Source organism: Pipistrellus kuhlii, unplaced genomic scaffold (genome assembly GCF_014108245.1).
Source record: "Pipistrellus kuhlii isolate mPipKuh1 unplaced genomic scaffold, mPipKuh1.p scaffold_m20_p_4, whole genome shotgun sequence".
NCBI classification, from domain to species: Eukaryota; Metazoa; Chordata; class Mammalia; order Chiroptera; family Vespertilionidae; genus Pipistrellus; species Pipistrellus kuhlii.
The window spans coordinates 77,885,613-77,904,506 of NW_023425540.1; the positions used below are offsets into that span (position 1 = coordinate 77,885,613).

At 42.6% G+C, this 18,894-nt stretch overlaps 1 protein-coding gene across 4 annotated transcripts in view; it reads right to left on the reverse strand.

The window, feature by feature from the left end:
- Positions 1-11,352: 11,352 nt before the first annotated feature.
- The window catches only part of LOC118703116 (CGRP receptor component), a 40,446-nt gene continuing 32,904 nt past the window's right edge, over positions 11,353-18,894 (reverse strand). For all 4 annotated transcript variants that reach the window (XM_045571236.1, XM_036409762.2, XM_045571238.1 and 1 more), the window contains 2 exons: positions 17,903-17,960; positions 11,353-11,962 (listed from right to left, as the gene is read on the reverse strand). In XM_045571236.1, coding sequence (XP_045427192.1) covers positions 11,813-11,962; positions 17,903-17,960 — 208 coding nt within the window. In that variant the 3' untranslated portion in view covers positions 11,353-11,812. The remainder of the gene's footprint in view (positions 11,963-17,902; positions 17,961-18,894) is intronic.

Consider the following 18,894-nt stretch of genomic DNA (forward strand, 5'->3'; position numbering starts at 1 on the left):
CAAGCCCAAATCTCAGTGCCTCATAACAACAAATATTTGTTTCTTATGTTACCTGAGGGCTGAGGATAAGCTGCATTTTGAATATATTTTATTGATTTTTTTTTTTACAGAGAGGGAGAGGGACAAAGAGTTAGAAACATTGATGAGAGAGAATCATCGATCAGCTGCCTCTTGCACACCCCCTACTGGGGATGTTCCTGCAACCAATGTACATGCCCTTGACCAGAATCGAACCTGGGACCTTTCAGTCCGCAGGCTGATGCTCTATCCACTGAGCCAAACTGGTTTCGGCAGTAAGCTGCATTTTGGCTCATGTATTTTCTCACTCTGAGACGCAGGCCAAAGGACCAGTCCTGTTTGGAGCACTGGCAAAGGGCAGAATTTCTAGAGATCAGGCCAAACTATATAATTGCATTTAAGCTTTCTGCTCCGACTGATTGGGTCATGCCTGTTCACATGTTAGAGGCCAAAGGAGTCACATAGCCACGCCTCACAAGGGAAGACTTAGTGACAGGGTATATGTAACCAGGGTACAGGGAAGGGGATGAGTAATTGTAAAACAAGGATATACTTTACTACACTTTTGTTGAATTAAGCAAATTTATTTGAGAAAATATTTCTTTGCTCTTATATAATTTGCTCTTATTGACTCACTTTTTTCTTTTCAGTCTTTGATTCCCTATTTAAATGTAGAGACACAAGTCTTCAGCAGTACTTTTCAAATATGGGTGGTAACTTAGTGAGTCATGAAATGAATTTAGTGAAGACACACCACTAAATTTTTGTTGAAAAGAAACAGGATACAATAAAATAGAATACAATAGAAGAGAAAATTATAAGCCCAGCGTCATAGCTCAGGGGTTGAGTGTCGACCTGTGAACCAGGTGTTCATGGTTCGATTCCCAATCAGGGCATGTGCTCTTGTTGCGGATTCAATGCCTAGTGTGGAGCACACAGGAGGTAGTCAATCAATGATACTCTCTCATCATTGATGTTTCTATCTCTCTCTCCCCTTCTCTTTTCCTCTCTGAAATCAATAAAAATATATATTTTTAAAAGCATTGCACATGGTAAAGATAAAGACTGTTTCATGAAACTTTTGCTTCAATTACATATATATTCCATAATGATATCAACTATAGTTTTTGCTGAGTTTCAGTAAAAAACATTTTTCAGTCCTGACTAGTTTGGCTCAGTAAATAGAGCGTCGGCCTGGGGACTGAGGTGTCCCAGGTTCGATTCCGGTCAAGGACATGTACCTTGGTTGTGGGCACATCCCCAGAAGGGGGTGTGCAGGAGGCAGCAGATCAATTTTCTAACTCTCTATTCCTCTCTGTAAAAAAATCAATAAAGTATATATATTTAAAAAGAAACACATTTTTTCAAACCTTTATCTAGAGGACAGGCTAGATTGAGGAGATGAATGCTCCCAGTTCCCACTTGAACTCAAGGATGCTGGTGCCAAAGATGAAGGGAAACTGGTTATAGAACCTAATCACTAAGACATGACTGCATGCTGAGAGCCCATGGTGCATACAGCAGGCTTACTGCCTCACCCTCCTTCCAGTGTCCCATCCTCCTAATCATTGCAACTAAAAACCTAAAACTACATTTCCCAGACCTCATTGCAGCGGAGTTCCAGGTGGGATTTTGCTTCCACTCATCAGATGCTATTGTCGATTAAAGATTGAACACAATCTTTGCTGCTCCTCCCATTGAATGGTGGAATCTAATTCCCTCCCTAAAAATCTATCTGGCTTTGTACGTAATTGAAGCAATTTCAAGGTCCCACAGCCTCTAAATGGCAGAGCTGGACTCATCTGACCTAGAGCTTGTGCTCCAACCAGCCACTCACACTGGTGTGGCTGGTATGGCTCAATGGTTGAGCATCGACTTATGAACCAGGAGGTTATCGTTTGATTCCCAGTCAGGTCACATGCCCGGCTCAATCCTTGGTAGGGGGCATGCAGGAGGCAACCAATCAATTATTCTCTCTCATCATTGATGTTTCTATCTCTTCCTCCCTCTCCCTTCCTCTCTGAAATCAATAACATATATTTTAAAGGATGCAGAAATGATGTTCTCCAGCTTTGAGCATAGTCCATAAGAAGCCTTGCAGCTTCAACCTGGGCCTCTTGGAATGCTCACTCTGGGGAAGCCAGTTACCATGTGAGAAGTCTGACAGCATCCTGAAGGCCCAGAAGGATGAGAGCCCACAGAGGTGCTCTCCCTGGGAGTGAAGAAGCTATCTCACAGGTGGATCCTCCAGCCCCTGCTGCCCCAGTATTGGCTGGGGATGCATCACCCAACCAAGTCCTCTCGTGCCTCACAAAATGATCAAAATAAAAGGCTTATTTCAAGCCACCAAGTTTTGGAGTACTTTGCCACATGATACTAGATAAACAGAAGAGATGCCTTTTCTTGAGACTTGCCGTTTGAACCGAATTAAGCAGAAAGACAGTGTCATGCAAGGCTCCCGAGGGGTAGAAGGCTGTTTCTTGTTTGGGTATCTTGAGGCAGATGTCTGATATGCAGGGCACATGCTTCTACCCTTAGCAGGTGTAAGAGTAGGGCAAGCTCCAGGACAGAACTCTTGGGAACCAAGAGCCATTGTGCTGAGAGAATCTAGAGACTAACACTAAGGACCACCAAAAAGCCAAGAAGAACTTGGGGTACAGAGCCAGAAACGAGCAAGGCAAAGTGATGCCTTCAGACAGCTGTCATCTGTTGGACACCTACTATGCGCTGGGAAGGCATCTGCACTCTGTGTTCCCCCCAGCTATCCCGGGAGGTAGCTTCTATTATTCACATTTTTTAAAATGAAGAAATAATTCAAGACACAAAGAAGTTAACTAATTTCAAGGTCCCACGGCCTATAAATGGCAGAGCCTGGACTCATCTGACCTAGAGCTTGTGCTCCTATCAACCACTTGCACTGGCGTGGCTTCAAGCCCTTCAAATGAGGCTGAGACCAGAGCAAGCACTAAAGGGCATGGGAGCTGGGTGTATGTTCTTGCTCAAAAGCACGGACAGGATTCGGCCACACAAACCTGCCCTATTGCAGTTGTTCTTTTACTCAAGTTAACCCACGGGGGTGTGCTACCCTTCACTCTCTGAGACATAGGATATGCAGCCTCCATCACTATGAGTTTTTGGGGCCCTAAGGCTCCTCCATTCATGGTGACCAGAGACTGACTTAGCTTCGGCATTGCTCAGAGCTTATTCTGGGCTGGCCAGGACAATTGCTAGGAGGGCTGGGCCTTTTAAGATGGCCCCTATAACTTTAGTCCCCTGGTGTTATGCTATGTTATATGGCAAAAGGGAAATTATCCAGGTGGGTCTAGCCACACTCGTCTGAGCCTCTTATCAAGCAGGCATTCATCTTGGCCTATAAAGACTTGAACCCTAACATAATTTCTAACTGCTCAAGAACACATTTGTAGGATTACCCTAGCCCCCTAAAAGTACATGCCCCAGAAAGCTCAAGACTGCCAAAGAATTAACTATTTGTTCCTGTCAATACCAGAGAGTAGGGCCTCTTTCTCCCAGTCTTTTGGGGAGGATAGAATCTTAACTTCAATAATTGCTGGCTAGCAAACAGAGCTGGCCTAAATGCATTTACATTAACTGATCCTCTACAATTTGTCATTTCCCTGACTCTACTTGAACCCCGCTTACCCTCTCCCCTCCCATCACTCCACCTCATTCTCCCTTTAAAAACCCAATCACCGGTTTGGCTCAGTGGATAGAGCATCAGCCTGCGAACTGAAAGGTCCCAGGTTCGATTTCGGTCAAGGGCATGTGCCTTGGTTGCGGGCACATCCCCAGTAGGGGTTGTGCAGGAGGCAGCTAATCGATGTCTCTCTGTCATCGATGCTTCTATAATAACTCTCTATCCCTCTACCTTCCTCTCTGTAAAAAATCAATAAAAATATATTTTAAAATAAAATAAAATAAAAACCTAATCAACTCTGTACAAATCGATGTTCAGTCCAGTTTACGTTGGACCCTTTTCCCTATTGCAATAGTTGTTAATGATTAAACTCTGTCCTTAACACTTCAACTAGTACCCACCTCTGTGTATCTTTGACAGACCTTGGAGAGATTCCAAGCGAGAATGATTTCACCCACTTTGGCTGTTTTGAAGATGGAGGGGGCCATGTAGCAAGGAATAGGGGGCAGCCACTGGAAGTTGAGAGCAGACAACAAAATGGGAACTCAGTCCTAGGGACTAAATTCTGCCACTGAATTTCCTTGGAAGTGAATTCTTTCCAGAGCTCAGCCAACATCTTAATTTTGGCCTTGTGATAATTTCCTTGATCTCTATCCTTCACCACTGAAAGGAAACAGGCTCCTTAGAGGAATGACCGAGTCCAGGGCTGGTGCAAGATATGCTTGGAATCCCCTCGTTATACCAGAAAGTAAGGAAGTGCTAAAAATAATAATGCCCTGGCCAGTTTGGCTCAGTGGATAATGTCAGCCTGCAGACTGAAGGTTGTGAGTTTGATTTTGATCAAGGGCACATACCTTGGTTGCACACTCAATCCCCGGCTCATGTGAGAGGCAACCAATTGATGGTTGCCTTTCTCACATCAATGTTTCTCTCTCTCTCTGTCTCTCCCCCACCCTTTCACTCTCTAAATATCAACAAGGGGGGGGGAGGGCGGGGGAAGGATATATGTCCTTGGGTGAGGATTAACAAAATGAGAATGAGAATAAGAAGAATCAGAATAATAAGAATAAGAATAGGAGAAGGAGGAGGAGGAGGAACTGGAAGAAGGAAGAAAAGGAGGAGGAAGAGGAGGAGGAAGGAGAAAAAGTTCCCACTAGCAAATCAGGGACAATTTGAATGCCAAAATAATTAAGAATTAAATTGTAAACCATGGAAAAAATTTGAATTCATGAGCCCATAAGGTGAGTCCATCAATACATAAATGGGAGAACATCTCTCATTCACAGAATGCTGAGGGCAGAATGGAAAGCATGGAAGGATTATTGGAGTTAGTAAATCACTATTTTGCAGCCATCATGGTAAGGACTGGCATAGACAAGAATCATAAGTGGATGCTCAATCTAGGAGGCAATTTTGATAAAGAACATGATATTTGCATGGTCTCCCCACACTGCTTATTAGTTGCAAAGAAGAGGAAAAAACAGCAGTAATTATACGGTGAAGTACTAAAGGGTAAAGAAAGGCCAAGATGTATTTAACTCACCTTAAGATGGTTCAGGAAGGAAATGAGCATTTTTTATATTGTGCTGCTTTTATTTTTGCAACTTTTAGAAGTTTTAAATTATTTCCAGATAGTTTAAAGACAAAAGAGCCACTATATGTAAAGTCTCTGAGAGTAAAGCTCTTGAAGAATGCAGTTTTCATCCAAAGAGGGTGGAGGCCTGACAGAGTAATCACAGCAGATGAGGCACGGAGCTGGGTGACTCCAGCTGTTAGGACACAGAGCTGCGCCCCAGGTAGCAGAGGTGGGTCTAGGCCTGAGGGGCCCATTTGAGATGTTCTATTGTAACTGAAGAGGTAGACGTCTACCATGAAGCCTGATCCAGGAGGGCATCACAACTATGCACACTCCTGGCTTTGTACCTCTACCAGACTTAGGCCACTGTCAGCCGTGGAGACTCAGGATTTCCTAGAGCAGCCCTGAGTGACCCTGACCTGCTGGAGCTTGTTCCTGGCTCCGGTTCTGACTGTCCCCTCCTGTGATCTTGCCTGCATCTGTTGACTTCTCCCTCCTCCCAGCATTCAAACCGCGGCATTACTCCAGGTTTTCTGGCTCAGCATGTCATGCCCTGGCCCTGACTCTTTGGTTTCCCTATGACTCAGGGCTCTGGCTCTCAGCCCTAGGACCCACCCTGCCTATGTTCTGGTCCTCTCAGCTAAGGCCCCACAAGAGGGAAGAATGGGATGTTTAACCCAGAACCTGCCAGGTTACCAGGACCTGCCATGCCCGTCCTGTGAACAAACAGCTTGGGGCTTCTGGTTGTGTGAACCCAGCCATGTCTGCAGGGCACTGTAGATACAGTGACACATGAGGCTGCAAACTGGGGGTCAGTCTGAATGGCTCTATTTGGGGAATTGCCTACTGACTGCAGAACACACCCAGCGAGTTATAGCCACAGCCCAGAAGTCCGCCTGCCATACCCGCTCTAAGTCAGGGAGTGTATGGGAAGCACATAGAGGAACGTCAGAAACAGGCTTGCTTCGTAGACCTGATGCTTGGAGTCCCTGTTCCCAGCTAACACTTGCTTCCCAACCTGCAGCATGTGAGCTTGGAGCAGATGGTCCTGGAGTCTACCCCCATTTCCACGCTTGTGCCATTGTTTCACCACTTCAGCTTCAGCCTCCTGATCTGTGACATAGAAATGGTACATGTTAGGCAGTACCTGGAACAAGGTTGGTGCTCAAAAATAGCAGCTGTTGATTTGAGAATTATCAATAAATGCTTACACTAGTAAGTGAAAATTTGATGAAGAAGAGAATATTTATATAACCTTAAAGATTATTTTTATGATCTTCCTATAAATTGCTAATTAATGGGGGGAGGGAAATAATCAAAGGGTATCCTCTAGTGCACATGTGTCAAACACAAGGCCCGCGGGCCAAATCCGTCCCGCCAGGCCTTGCAATGTGGCCCGCACCGCGCTGTCATCACTGCACTCCGCTGCGTTTCCATCACAATGACAGTTTATGACTGTTCAGTAAACAATTCGGCCCGCGATTTAGGCTGGATTTTAGATTTTGGCCCCTTCTCTGATTGAGTTCAACACCCCTACTCTAGTGAGTGAAAACAACCCATAAATGGGAGAAAATATTTTCAAACTGTATATCTGATAAGGAATTTAATATACAAAATATAAAAAGAACTGACTCTCTGCAACTAAACAACAAAAACAATGCAATTCAAAGTAACTGAAGAGACATTTCTCCAAATAAGATGTACAAATGCTCAATAGGCACATGAAAGGATGCTCGTTATTAATCATTAATCATTAGAGAGATGCAAATTAAAACCACAAAGAGATACCACCACACACCTATTGTATCAGCTATTATGAAAATAAAACAAAAAAACAGCCCAGCAGTGTGGCTCAGTGGTTGAGCATGGATCTATCAGTCAAGAGGTCACCGGTTCAATTCTGGTCAGGGTACATGCCCAGGTTGCAGGCTCAATCCCCAGCGAAGGGCATGTGGGAAGCAGCCAATCAATGATTCTCCCATTATTGACGTCTCTCTCTCTTCCTCTCCCTTTCTCTCTGAAATCAATAAAAATGTGAATTTTTAAAAATACTAAATAACAAGTTTCAGGTAACTAAAATGAGGGATAAGAACGTAACACAACCCAAACTAGAGAGATATGAATTTTTATATATGAACTCAGTTGACTGAAAAGGCCTAGAAACAATGATCCATCAGAAGCAAGGCAGATGTGATCCTGAAACCAGGGCTTTTGGGAAAAATGGATGATTTCAGGGAAGGAAAGGTACAAGATGGCCTGTACCTCTTCTCATACCAGATCACAAAGTAGCGCTCAAAGCCTTTACAGAGTCAAAAGGACACAGGAGCCAACTTTGAAGAGGCTCCTACTGGCCAGTAGACAATTTGAACTGCATTAAGAATAACTACATAGAGTGAAGCTCATCTATTATTGCCTGAGTTAATAATGGTATTTAAAACAAACAAACAAAATTTATTGGTCACCTCTGGAGAACTATTAGTCCCCCCTCCTCACCTTCCTTCTGCCCAGGCTTTCCTTTAAAAAACTTGAAATTACAAATACTTCCTGTCTCTTTTGAGATGTAAATCTGTAAAAAAGTTAAATTGACTTCTTGCCAGTTTTTCATGCCAGAAATGTCTTTCCAAAGGCCTACGAGCCATCTCCTTGAAATGTGCACTATTGTGGTAAGGGATGCACACTTAATAAAACCATACGAAACCCAAAGAAGTGGCTACCATAAAAGTCACAATTGAGGGTATTTTAAGTGGAAGGAATGCGACTCTATCTGGGAATGGGCAAAAGGAGAGTTTCTGGGGTGGCTGGCAAAGTTCTATTTCTTTTTTCTTTTTCTTTAGCAACAGTACTTATACTGTGCTACAAATTCTAAACTGTTTCACAATACAGTGAAATCTTGTTTCTCAAACGTAATCCGTTCCGGAAGGCCATGTGAAAACAGAATCATTTTTTCCCATTAGAAATCATGTAAATTGAAATCATCTGTGCCAGACCCCCAAATGATTCCGTTTTAACCTTTCTTATATAAAGTACATGTCTATTATACTGTTTACTCTATAAACAAACACTTTAAAAACAAACAGGACATGAAATGTTAATAAAAACTTGAAAATGTACAGTAAAAAATGAAAATGTAACAATTAAAATCAGGAACAAAAGCAAAAAAAAACAAACACACACACACAAAAAAAATATTCACAGCACAATAGCTTGAGATTTTAACAGCGTACCTTTGATCATACATGAAAGGGTTGCCAGGTTGAGAAGTGGTTTGAGATGGGAGACGTCCGAGAAACAAAGTTCCACTGTAATTAATTAGAATGACATGATAAATTCTAACTACACACTTTCATTTTTTTTTAAACTATCATTGGACTAGGACTTAATAAGCATGAAATCAGCCTAGACCTTACCTAATTATATTTCTGTATTAATATACAGTTCTGAAAACTCAATAATAATTTCCAGTGGACAAGTTTCCACACTATGATGATCTACAATAATAAAAATCTTACAGCTATTTAAAGTGTTAGAAATATAAATTTGTGACTCAATACTTTTACCTTGGAGCATGTTTTCATCTAAAAATTTTTGTCTTTCCCAATTTATTTTCCCTTTCACCCACTCCCATTCCTCCCCTTTGGCAACCATCAGGGAATTCTCTTTATCTATGGGTTTTTTTCTGATTATTCATTTGTTTTGTTATTCAAATTCCACATATAAGTGAAATCATATAGCATTTGTCTTTCTCTGACTTATTTCATTTAGCAAAATACCCTCTAGATCCATCCATATTGTCCCAAATGGCAAGATTTTATTCATTTTTATCGCTGAGTAATATTCCATTATTTATTTCCCCAAAAATAGGACAGTGTCTTATATTAATTTTTGCTCCCAAAGATGCGTTATGTCTTATTTTCAGGGGATGTCTTATTTTTCCATGAAGAAGAATACGGTACACATTTATTGTTAAATGAAAATAAAGGAAATTTATTACCTGTATACGGCACGGTAGTACGGTAGTTGTCAACACAAACCAAACTGTGAATCCTACAGTATCAAGAATTTACTCATTTATTCAATGACAATCATGTCATCATCTTCTGGAACATCATCATAACAATCCAATTCCTGAATTTCCTGGTGAATTTCTGTGACTCCATTTCTTTCAGAATCAGTGGACCAAATCTCTCACGTATCAAGGTGGGGGGAGGGGGATCACTTAAAATGACACAGGGGGGATCAGAGGGGGGATTACCATTTAGTAACCCCTTTTGATCCTCCTGTGTCATTTTGATTGCCCCCTCTGATCCTCCTGTGTCATTTTAAGTGATCCTCCTCCCCCACCCCTGTGCCACTGAACACCTTCACCAGATATTCCCCCTACCCCTTTATCAGACATTTACCCCCTGGGGCCTGCCTGAGAACCTTCAGTCATCATGAGGGTGTCTGCGAGCATCAGGTGGTGTCAAGTGTCACCAGAGACAGACCAGCACTCATCACCTTCACCGCATCCCGTCCACTCTAATCCTCCTGTTCTTCTACACACAACTGCAAAAGGCTCCTCCTCTCTCCCTCCCCGCACTCACCGCTCACTCCGACCTCCGCTCCACCTCCACACAGCAGTGACGTCAGGACTCCGCGAAACGTCACTGGTTGCTAGATGCCAGTCGGGGCAGCCCTAGCGACCAGTTTACGGTAAATTAATTTTCATTCTGAGACAGAGCCTAGGAGGGCCTTATTTTTGGGGGGATGCCTTATATTTCACTCAGGAAACCAGTAAGTAGGTCTTATTTTCGGAGTTTGTTTTATTTTCGGGGAAACATGGTACTAGAGGCTTAGTGCACAAAATTCTTGTGCCGAGTATGGTCCCTAGGCCTGGCCTGCAATCAAGACCATCTTCCCCAGCTGCTTGCGGCTGGCCCCGCCCCCTGCCACAGGTCGCAGTGTGTGTGGTGCGACCAGCAGGGCAGGGGCCTTGACCTGGAGCCACCCATGTCCCCCACCAGCTACCCCTGGTTCCCCATTCACCATTGGGTGATTGGAGCCTGCCGGCCGGGGAAAGAAACCAAGAGGTGGTCAGTGCTCCTCATAGTGACTGGTCCAGTGGTCATTTTGGTTGTTCCACCAGTAGGGTCAATTTGCATATTACCCTTTTATTATATAGGAAATTTTTAAAAAAATATATTTTATTGATTTTTTTTTACAGAGAGGAAGAGAGCTAGAAACATCAATGAGAGAAACATCGACCAGGTGCCTCCTGCACACCCCCCACCGGGATTTGCCTGCAACCAGTGTACATGCCCCTGACCGGAATCGAACCTGGGACCTTTCAGTCCGCAGACTGATGCTCTACCACTGAGCCAAACCGGTTTCGACTTATATAGGATATTTTAAAAATTTATCCATAAGCTTATCAATGAACACCTAGGTTGCTTCCATATCTTGGCTATGGTAAATAATGCTCCAATTTGGTTTTCTTTGAATAACCAGAAGTGGTACATTGCTGGGTAGTTCTATATCTTGAACTGAGTAGTGGTTTTAAGGATATTCTCCTTGTAACTCATTAAGCTATGAATCATAAATTCTCTTTACAATCCAGCTCCTGTAATTTATGTTTGATGTGGGGAGTTTTTATATCCGTTTTATTTTACAATTTTAAAAAGGTAAAAAGGTTAAGATTAGTTAGTCCTTTAATCATTGCTTTCTCAAAAAATTCTGCATGAAACTAAAAGAGATGTGACATGCTAATGGATTACATGGAGGTTGGAGTCAAGGGTGACTTCTAGATTTATGTAACAGGGCAAGGTGAGGATTGCAAAAATATAGTAAGTCCATGCATATATGGCAGCTAAAAACCAACAAATGTGTCTAGTTTATAGTCAGGAGAGAATACTTCAGCAGAAGATTACTAGAAAGGAGTTAAAATTTGGATACTTGAAAAAGGCATGAAGTACAAGCAGATGGCACAGCATACACAAAAGTACAGAGATGGGGAAACACAAAAATATCTTCAAGGAATGTTCTTTCATTTACTAACTTCTCCTCATCCTTCTACTCATTCATTCTCCCAGACCAGGTCAGGTTTTTTATTTATATACTAGAGGACTGGTGATCAGCCAGCTAACTGGATTCTGCTAAGTTCTCATCCCAGCAGCACTCTGCGCCCCCGCTTGGGAAGTCCCTAAGGAAGTAGATGGAGCTAATTAGTAGGCCAGCCCATCAAAGGCAACACAGTACTGTACTAGCGGCGTAAAAAGGACTTGCCCACAATTGTGGCAAAGGCCACAAAAGAAATATTTTCCCACAGAGGGTTCCCCAGTCCTTGTCCTCCTTTCTTCAGCTCTCTGTGCTGACGTCAGCCTGGCTTCACCATGTTTCTTCTCCCGAATGCAGTTCTCTCTCTCTCCCACTTATTTTTGAGAATTATTTTTGTCATTTACCCAACTAACCATGGAATCAGGTGTGCTGGGATAGAGGATAAAACTAGACAAATAGTGCTCTGTGTCTGAAAAGCAGCGCTGGCCTCTGAGGTTCCTGAGATGCCTGGCCCGGGTGTGCGTGCTCTTCTACGCCGGGTCCCCTTCCTCCATCGTCACGTCACAGCCGGCAGTTTTCTTCTGCTCAGCCTCTGGCCCCGCAGGCAGAATGCTTGTGACCGTGTGGAGAAGCGCTTCGATCTGCTCCTCTGTGAGCCGTTCTTCACTCTCTTCCACCATCTGCAGAAGGAAGGAAACCTCCAGGGTTACAATGGGCCTGCTGGGCTGGGCCACCCATGTCGTTCCCAGTCCCAGCCCAGCCTCTTAGCACAGAGCTCGGGCCAGTCCCGAGCAACCTCCGGTCTCTGGGTCCGCTCCACCTTGGCTCCACAGGAGGGGGAAGTTTTCTTTAAAGAAAAAGAAGCTGAAACCGGTTTGGCTCAATGGATAGAGCGTCGGCCTGTGGACTCCAGGGTCCCGGGTTCGATTCCGGTCAAGGGCATGTACTTGAGTTGCGGGCTGGGGACGTGGAAGAGGCAGCTGATCGATGTTACTCTCTCATCACTGTTTCTGGCTTTCTATCCCTCTCCCTTCCTCTCTGTAAAAAAATCAATAAAATACATTAAAAAGAAAAAAGAAAAAAAAGAAAAAGAAAACCCTAACAGTTTTGTCCCTATATACACATGTGAATATGTTGTACATGCAAAGAAAGTGCATGGTGCTTTATATATTTTAGTATTTCACAAGTTCATCTGTAACTTACAAACTAGCAACAACTCATCTGATGACTCAGCAGGAGTCTAATGAGCGCCCCTGGAAAACAATCCCACACTGCCTCACCAACGGTGCCAAATGGTTTATACATTTTTTTCTAATCCTCATTAACCCCACCACCTAAGAACAGCTCTTTAGGGAGCTATGTGCCTGGCGCTGCACCTTACACTTTACATCCATTATTTCTTTTAAGCCTCAGAACAATCCTGGCAAGGGGCGAACTAGAAATCCAAGCCAGGCCTATCCAACTCAAACACACAACACTGGGCCCTAAGTCTCCTCCTGAGAATGCAGAACAGGAGTCTGATGAGTGACGCTGGAAAGCAACCCTACATTGCCTCCTCACAGGTCTACTTAAAGCCTGACTTCCAACAGTCCTGGAAATCTGAACACACAGCTGACACCCTATCTCTGACATCTGGCAAGTAAGACCAAAAGGAATTCTAGAAAGAAATCCGGCAGATTTAAATAAAGGAAGATGGCAAGCTAGATTTACAATCCTGAAATCAGTCCACTGCCTCACTTTACAAATAACAGGATAGAAACAAAAGAAGTCCGGTGATACATCCAAGAGCATTCTGCAAACTCCTGACAAAACATTAGTCTCTTCGTTTATCTTAGTCCAAAAATGTTTCCACAACTAGAAAATAAACCCAGGTAGTGTAGGGTGGGGAAGATACCAAGTGAACCAATGAAATTAATTCCCATCACACTGTGAAATAAAATGTCCATTGTCTAGCCAAAACCAGTTTGGCTCAATGGATAGAGCGTCGGCTTGGGGACTGAATGGTCCCGGGTTTGATTCCGGTCAAGGGCATGTACCTTGGTTGCGGGCACATCCCCTGTAGGGGGCGTGCAAGAGGCAGCTGATCAATGACTCTCTCATCAAAGTTTCTAACTCTCTATCTCTCTTCCTTCCTCTCTGTACAAAATCAATAAAATATATATATATATATATATATATATATATTTAAATATATTTTATTGATTTTGTACAGAGAGGAAGGGAGAGAGATAGAGAGCTAGAAACGTCAATGAGAAACATCGACCAGCTGCCTCTTGCACACCCCCTACCGGGGATGTGCCCGCAACCAATGTACATGCCCTTGACAGGAATCAAACCTGGGACCTTTCAGTACGCAGACCGATGCTCTATCACTGAGCCAAACCGGCTTCAGCAAAATATATATATTTTTTAAATGTCCATTGTCTAATGATTCAAAGGCATAATAAAATGTAACTTCTTTTTTAAAAAAAAAATTTTTATTGATTTTTTTTTTGTTTTTACAGAGAGGAATAGAGAGTTAGAAACATCAATGAGAAACATCAATGAGCTTCCTCCTGCACACTCCCTACTGGGGATGTGCCCGCAACCAAGGTACATGCCCTTGACCGGAATCGAACCCGGGACCCTTCAGTCTGCAAGCCAATGGTCTATCCACCGAGCCAAACCGGTTTCAGCTGTAACTTCTTAACTGAACAAGAAACAATCCCCAAGCCCATTTTTAAAATCAGACATGCAAAACTGGTGTCTATGAAAGGACTAACATAGACTGCCTCCAAAGAATGAAGTAAGAGGAAGGAGGGACATAGCCAATCTGATTTAATCTTGAGAAAAAATTATCTCCATTTGAGAAGAATCTCTCCAAGTTTATGAATAACTGGCATATGCAGTTGATGGTGAACTACTTCCTGCCTCAGGTGAGAGGATGAAGGAGTTCTGAACTACTGTTAAAAGAGTGAGAGTCTCCACTAGAATCTGTGCAGTGCTCCACAGACTGTGAGGGGCTGTCACAGAATCACCGCCCCAGAGCTTCTCAAGAGCACTGCACATCAAGGCAGGACAAATTTACCGGTAAGTGGAACCTGACCTGGGTCTCAAAGCAAGTGGGGCAAGGTTTTTGACTTTCCATCCCAGCTTTCTAGAACACATGCCTTCTACGAGGAGGTTCTAGTGTTTCCTCTCTCAGAGATGCTCTGCTGTACAGCAGACTACTACAGAGTCCACTGGTTAAGAGTTCGGTTATGTGACCTCTAAGAGGCCTTCCCTTTCAGAAAACCAAACAGAGAGAACCTCAATAGGCCACCTTCTTGCATCCCAGTCTCTGGGTTTGGTAGATGCAACACTAAGATCAGGTGTCAGGGAGGTGTGTTCTTGGCAAAAGGGCTGATGAGCTTTCCATTTAGCCAAATATTCCAGAAGCAGCTTTGATTCGCAAATGATCCTCAGGGATAATTATAATCAGGAAGTTTTCTTTTCAACCCAAGACTCTCAGGCCCAAATAAAGAAGTGCAAAGCACCATCTCAACATTCTGAAATCAAAGGTTTCAAGTTATTCAGAATATAAAGGCAAATGAAATTTTAAAATCCAAAGTATTTGCAGATGGGTCAACATACATCACACGTCTTTAATCATACACAAAGATTATATCAATGGTCAGGAGCTGTCAAATTGAGCTGATGAACTGTTTCTCATTTTAAGCTGCCAGGCCTAACCTCTTACTTTACGCAAACATCTCAAAATCTAATAATAGTCACTGACACTTTTAGCTAGTTGACCCAGGAACAGTTCACCCAACCTCTGTAAATTTCAATTTTCTCTATTATAAAATGAAAGTAATGTGTAGAGCCAAAACCGATTTGGCTCAGTGGACAGAGCATCGGCCTGTGGACTGAAAGGTCCCAGGTTCAATTCCGGTCAAGGGCATGTACATTGGTTGCGGGCACATCCCCAGTAGGGGGTGTGCAGGAGGCAGCTGGTCGATGTTTCTCTCTCATTGACGTTTCTAGCTCTCTATCTCTCTCCCTTTCTCTCTGTAAAAAATCAATATATCTAAAATAATAATAATAATAAATAAAATATATTAAAAAAAGAAAAAGAAAAAAAGTAATGTGTATAGTCAGGACCAAATAAGAACAAATACTATCGTCTTTTGTAAGCCATAAAACTCTACATAATTCAAGACATTTTGCTGAAACCGGTTTGGCTCAGTGAATAGAGCGTCAGCCTACGGACTGAAAGGTCCCAGGTTCGATTCCAGTCAAGGGCATGTACCTTGGTTGCAGGCATATCACAGTGGGGGGAGTGCAGGAGGCATCTGATCGATGTTTCTTTCTTATCAATGTTTCTAGCTCTCTATCCCTTTCCCTTCCTCTCTGTAAAAAATCAATAAAATATATGTTTGTTTAAAAAAAAGACATTTTATAGTCACTACACTATAACAGGCATAGATGGCAGTGCTGCTCAGGGCCATGGCCGGTGAGGTCATGGGTTCACTGTCCTATCTTCAGATCAGAGGGCTCAAAGGGGAGGCAGAGTCATAGAAGCTGGTGGCTTCCTCTTCTTCAGACAGGTCTGAGGATTCCAACAAATCATGGCTGAGGTGCAATTGAAAAAGAGAAGCTTCAGACCCTAATACTGAATACTAACAAATGTTAGATGCTGGGATTACTTCAAAATGGTTGTAAGCTTTAAATGAGGAAAGTCTCAAGTGCTCTGCAGTTTCCATTCTCTGTGAAAACTCAACTTCTTATTCCACTCTGGTGAGAAGAGATACTGCTACAAGCCTTGGTAAATGATTTGCTATCTTTTACAGCCAAATCCCAGGCTGGGAAAACTCTGTATATAAAATGGTCCAATTACTGGAAAACAACATACATAATTTTCACCAAGGAAAGGAAAAGAGAACAGTCTGAGGGGATCCAAAAGTACGTGGCTTGGGGGAACACAGTAAGACTTGTGAATGAGACAAACTCGAATCAGCCTCTCACTAACCAAGATTATGGTGGAGGCATTAAAGGTGACCTTTACAAAGCCTTAGCACCACGTCTGGCATAAATAGGTATTCTCAACAGCAGCTAATTTTACAAGGGATGATAGAGCTTTCTACAGGCTCTGGGATGAGGTCACACTAATCCTCCTCATCTCTTTTCCATCTGTTCTGAAGCCATGAATAACATATGTTGCTGATTAAAGTTGAAGGAGACATGACATGTGATCTTTAACCCAGAGGGAAAGGAATTAGTTTCTTGCTGTTTTGTTTGTTTTTTCTCTTTTCCAAGTTGAATCTCCTACACACAGTCGAAAGCATAAGAACAATGAGGGTTTAAAATGAATCTTTGTGATCCTGAAGGCCAGTTACCCAGAAAGGCACCCTTTGTGGAAGGAACTTTTCTAAATTTTGAGTGCATTCTGAAGGGCAGAAGCAACACTACAAAGACAATAAGTTTTAGTCAAAAATTAAGTATCCCATGACTCTTTAAGGAAAGAATATTTTTGTTTTGTTTTTTAAACAATTTTAGAGATCATAGGCATTACTGGCCATTTTCTTCCACACTTTTCTGAAGGAAATCTGACAAAGTGCTAAATACTTCTAAAACTGATTTTGGAAACAGTTTTATTCTCATTTTGTTAATTCTCCAGCCAAAGTTTCTCTCTGGCAGTTGAATAGCTTGCCTAATATTTGTTGCTTACTGATGCTCTTTGCTCTGTACTACTGAAGGAAACAGCAAGTCAATATAGCAACCACTCATCTGTATCACTGGACCTGTTTCACAGTCTCCTTACACCACCTCAGCTTCCTACTCCAGCTGCCTCCCACAATTCTGAAGCTTTATGCTGGGGCTGCAATTTAGACTTTCCATGTGATGAGGCTCCTCTGAATGGTTTTATGCAGGGAAATAAGATCATCAAATCTGTGGTTTTAGAAAATGAACTATATAGTGCTGTGGAAGATAGACTGAAGGGGCCAGACTGGAACAGGGAGAATGGTGAGAGGATAACTGCAAGAGCCGAGTGGAGATATGATGACAGAGAGTAGTTCAGTGCAGTAGGGAAAGGAAGAATAAGAGACAGAAGCAATAGAACCTGAGGACGCAGTGTGATAAAAGAAGAGAATGACTTCCAGGTTTCTAGCTTAGGAGACTGGGCCAGGAGGGTAAGAAAGAGAGCATGTGGGAAAGTGCACATATGCTCTATTAGCCAAGAAAAGAAATTCAGGAAGAGCAGGTCAAAGGGTAGGCGTGGGGGAGATGTATTCCAGCAGTCGTGTCGAGTCTGTTTGTATGCAACATCTGGGTTGGCAATAACCCTACAGGGGAGCAATGGCCAGAATCACGCAGAACATCAGGTGAGAAAAGAGCTACCAAATCATAGGCCTAAACCTATAGAAGGAATTAAATTTCGTCTTCTACTTTACCTAAGTCCATACTAAGTAGGATTAAATTTCACTTATAAAATGTAGTGGCCTGACAGTCTTTCCAAGTTATGCCAGTTCCTGGCTTGGCTGTTGTCTGCCTTTATATCACCCTTTCTACATCTCATACCCATAAATCAACCCACCCACCCCCATTACACACACACACACACACACACACACACACACACACTACCCTCCTTCACTCACCAGCTGGATCTCAACAGCAGTCATAGGCCTGTGATTCAGCAGCTGAAGTTTTTCAGCTCTGTCAAAAAACAAATTACAAAGCATTGAAAACTCTCACACCCCTAAGGATCTTGATTCTTTACCAAGTTGTTTAGAGAACAGTTTGCAAGACAAGTGGGAGAACCACTTGGAATATGGCCCTCCACTTCCTCAACTGTAAAATGAAACTCAAGGATACAAATGTGTATTAGAATCTTACTGGTCATAGAGACTTAGACTGTTATAAATGCAACAAACATTAGAGATGAAAGTTTAATAAATTTTATTTGGAAAATGTAAAACCAGTTTTCTTAATTCAGATAATAGAAAGTAAAGATTAACAAAATAATATTGGTTGGTCACTGCTTGAGAATTCCTTTTTGAGATTAAGATGAACTCTTATTCAAGTTTGACCTATTATCTTAGAAAACAATGGTTTTAAGGGAGCAGGAGTTAATATGCATAGTAGTACACAGTACGGATCTTCTGCCCTCAGAGTTTACAAACCAGTTGGGGGAAAAAGACAAATACAAACAAATTTTAAAAAAGGTTTGCTGAAACCGGTTTGGCTCAGTGGATAGAGCGTCGGCTTACGGACTAAGGGGTCCCGGGTTCGATTCCGATCAAGAGAACGTGCCTTGGTTGCGGGCACATCCCAGTGGGGGATGTGCAGGAGGCGGCTGATTTTTATTTCTCTCATCGGTGTTTCTGACTATCTATTCCTCTCCCTTCCTCTCTGTAAAAACTCAGTAAAAATAAAAAATAAATAAAAAAGGTTTAAGTAACAGTTGAGGATCACTGCCATATGTCACATGGCACTATGTAGCTCACTGCTGAAGTGTGGTTGAAATGTGTGGACTCTCAAAGACGACAAGACTTAGAGAACAACTTAAATTACCACTCTGTACAGGTAACAATTCCTAAATTTTTCTATCATCTGACCCCGGAACTCCAGATACAACCTTAAATTCAAT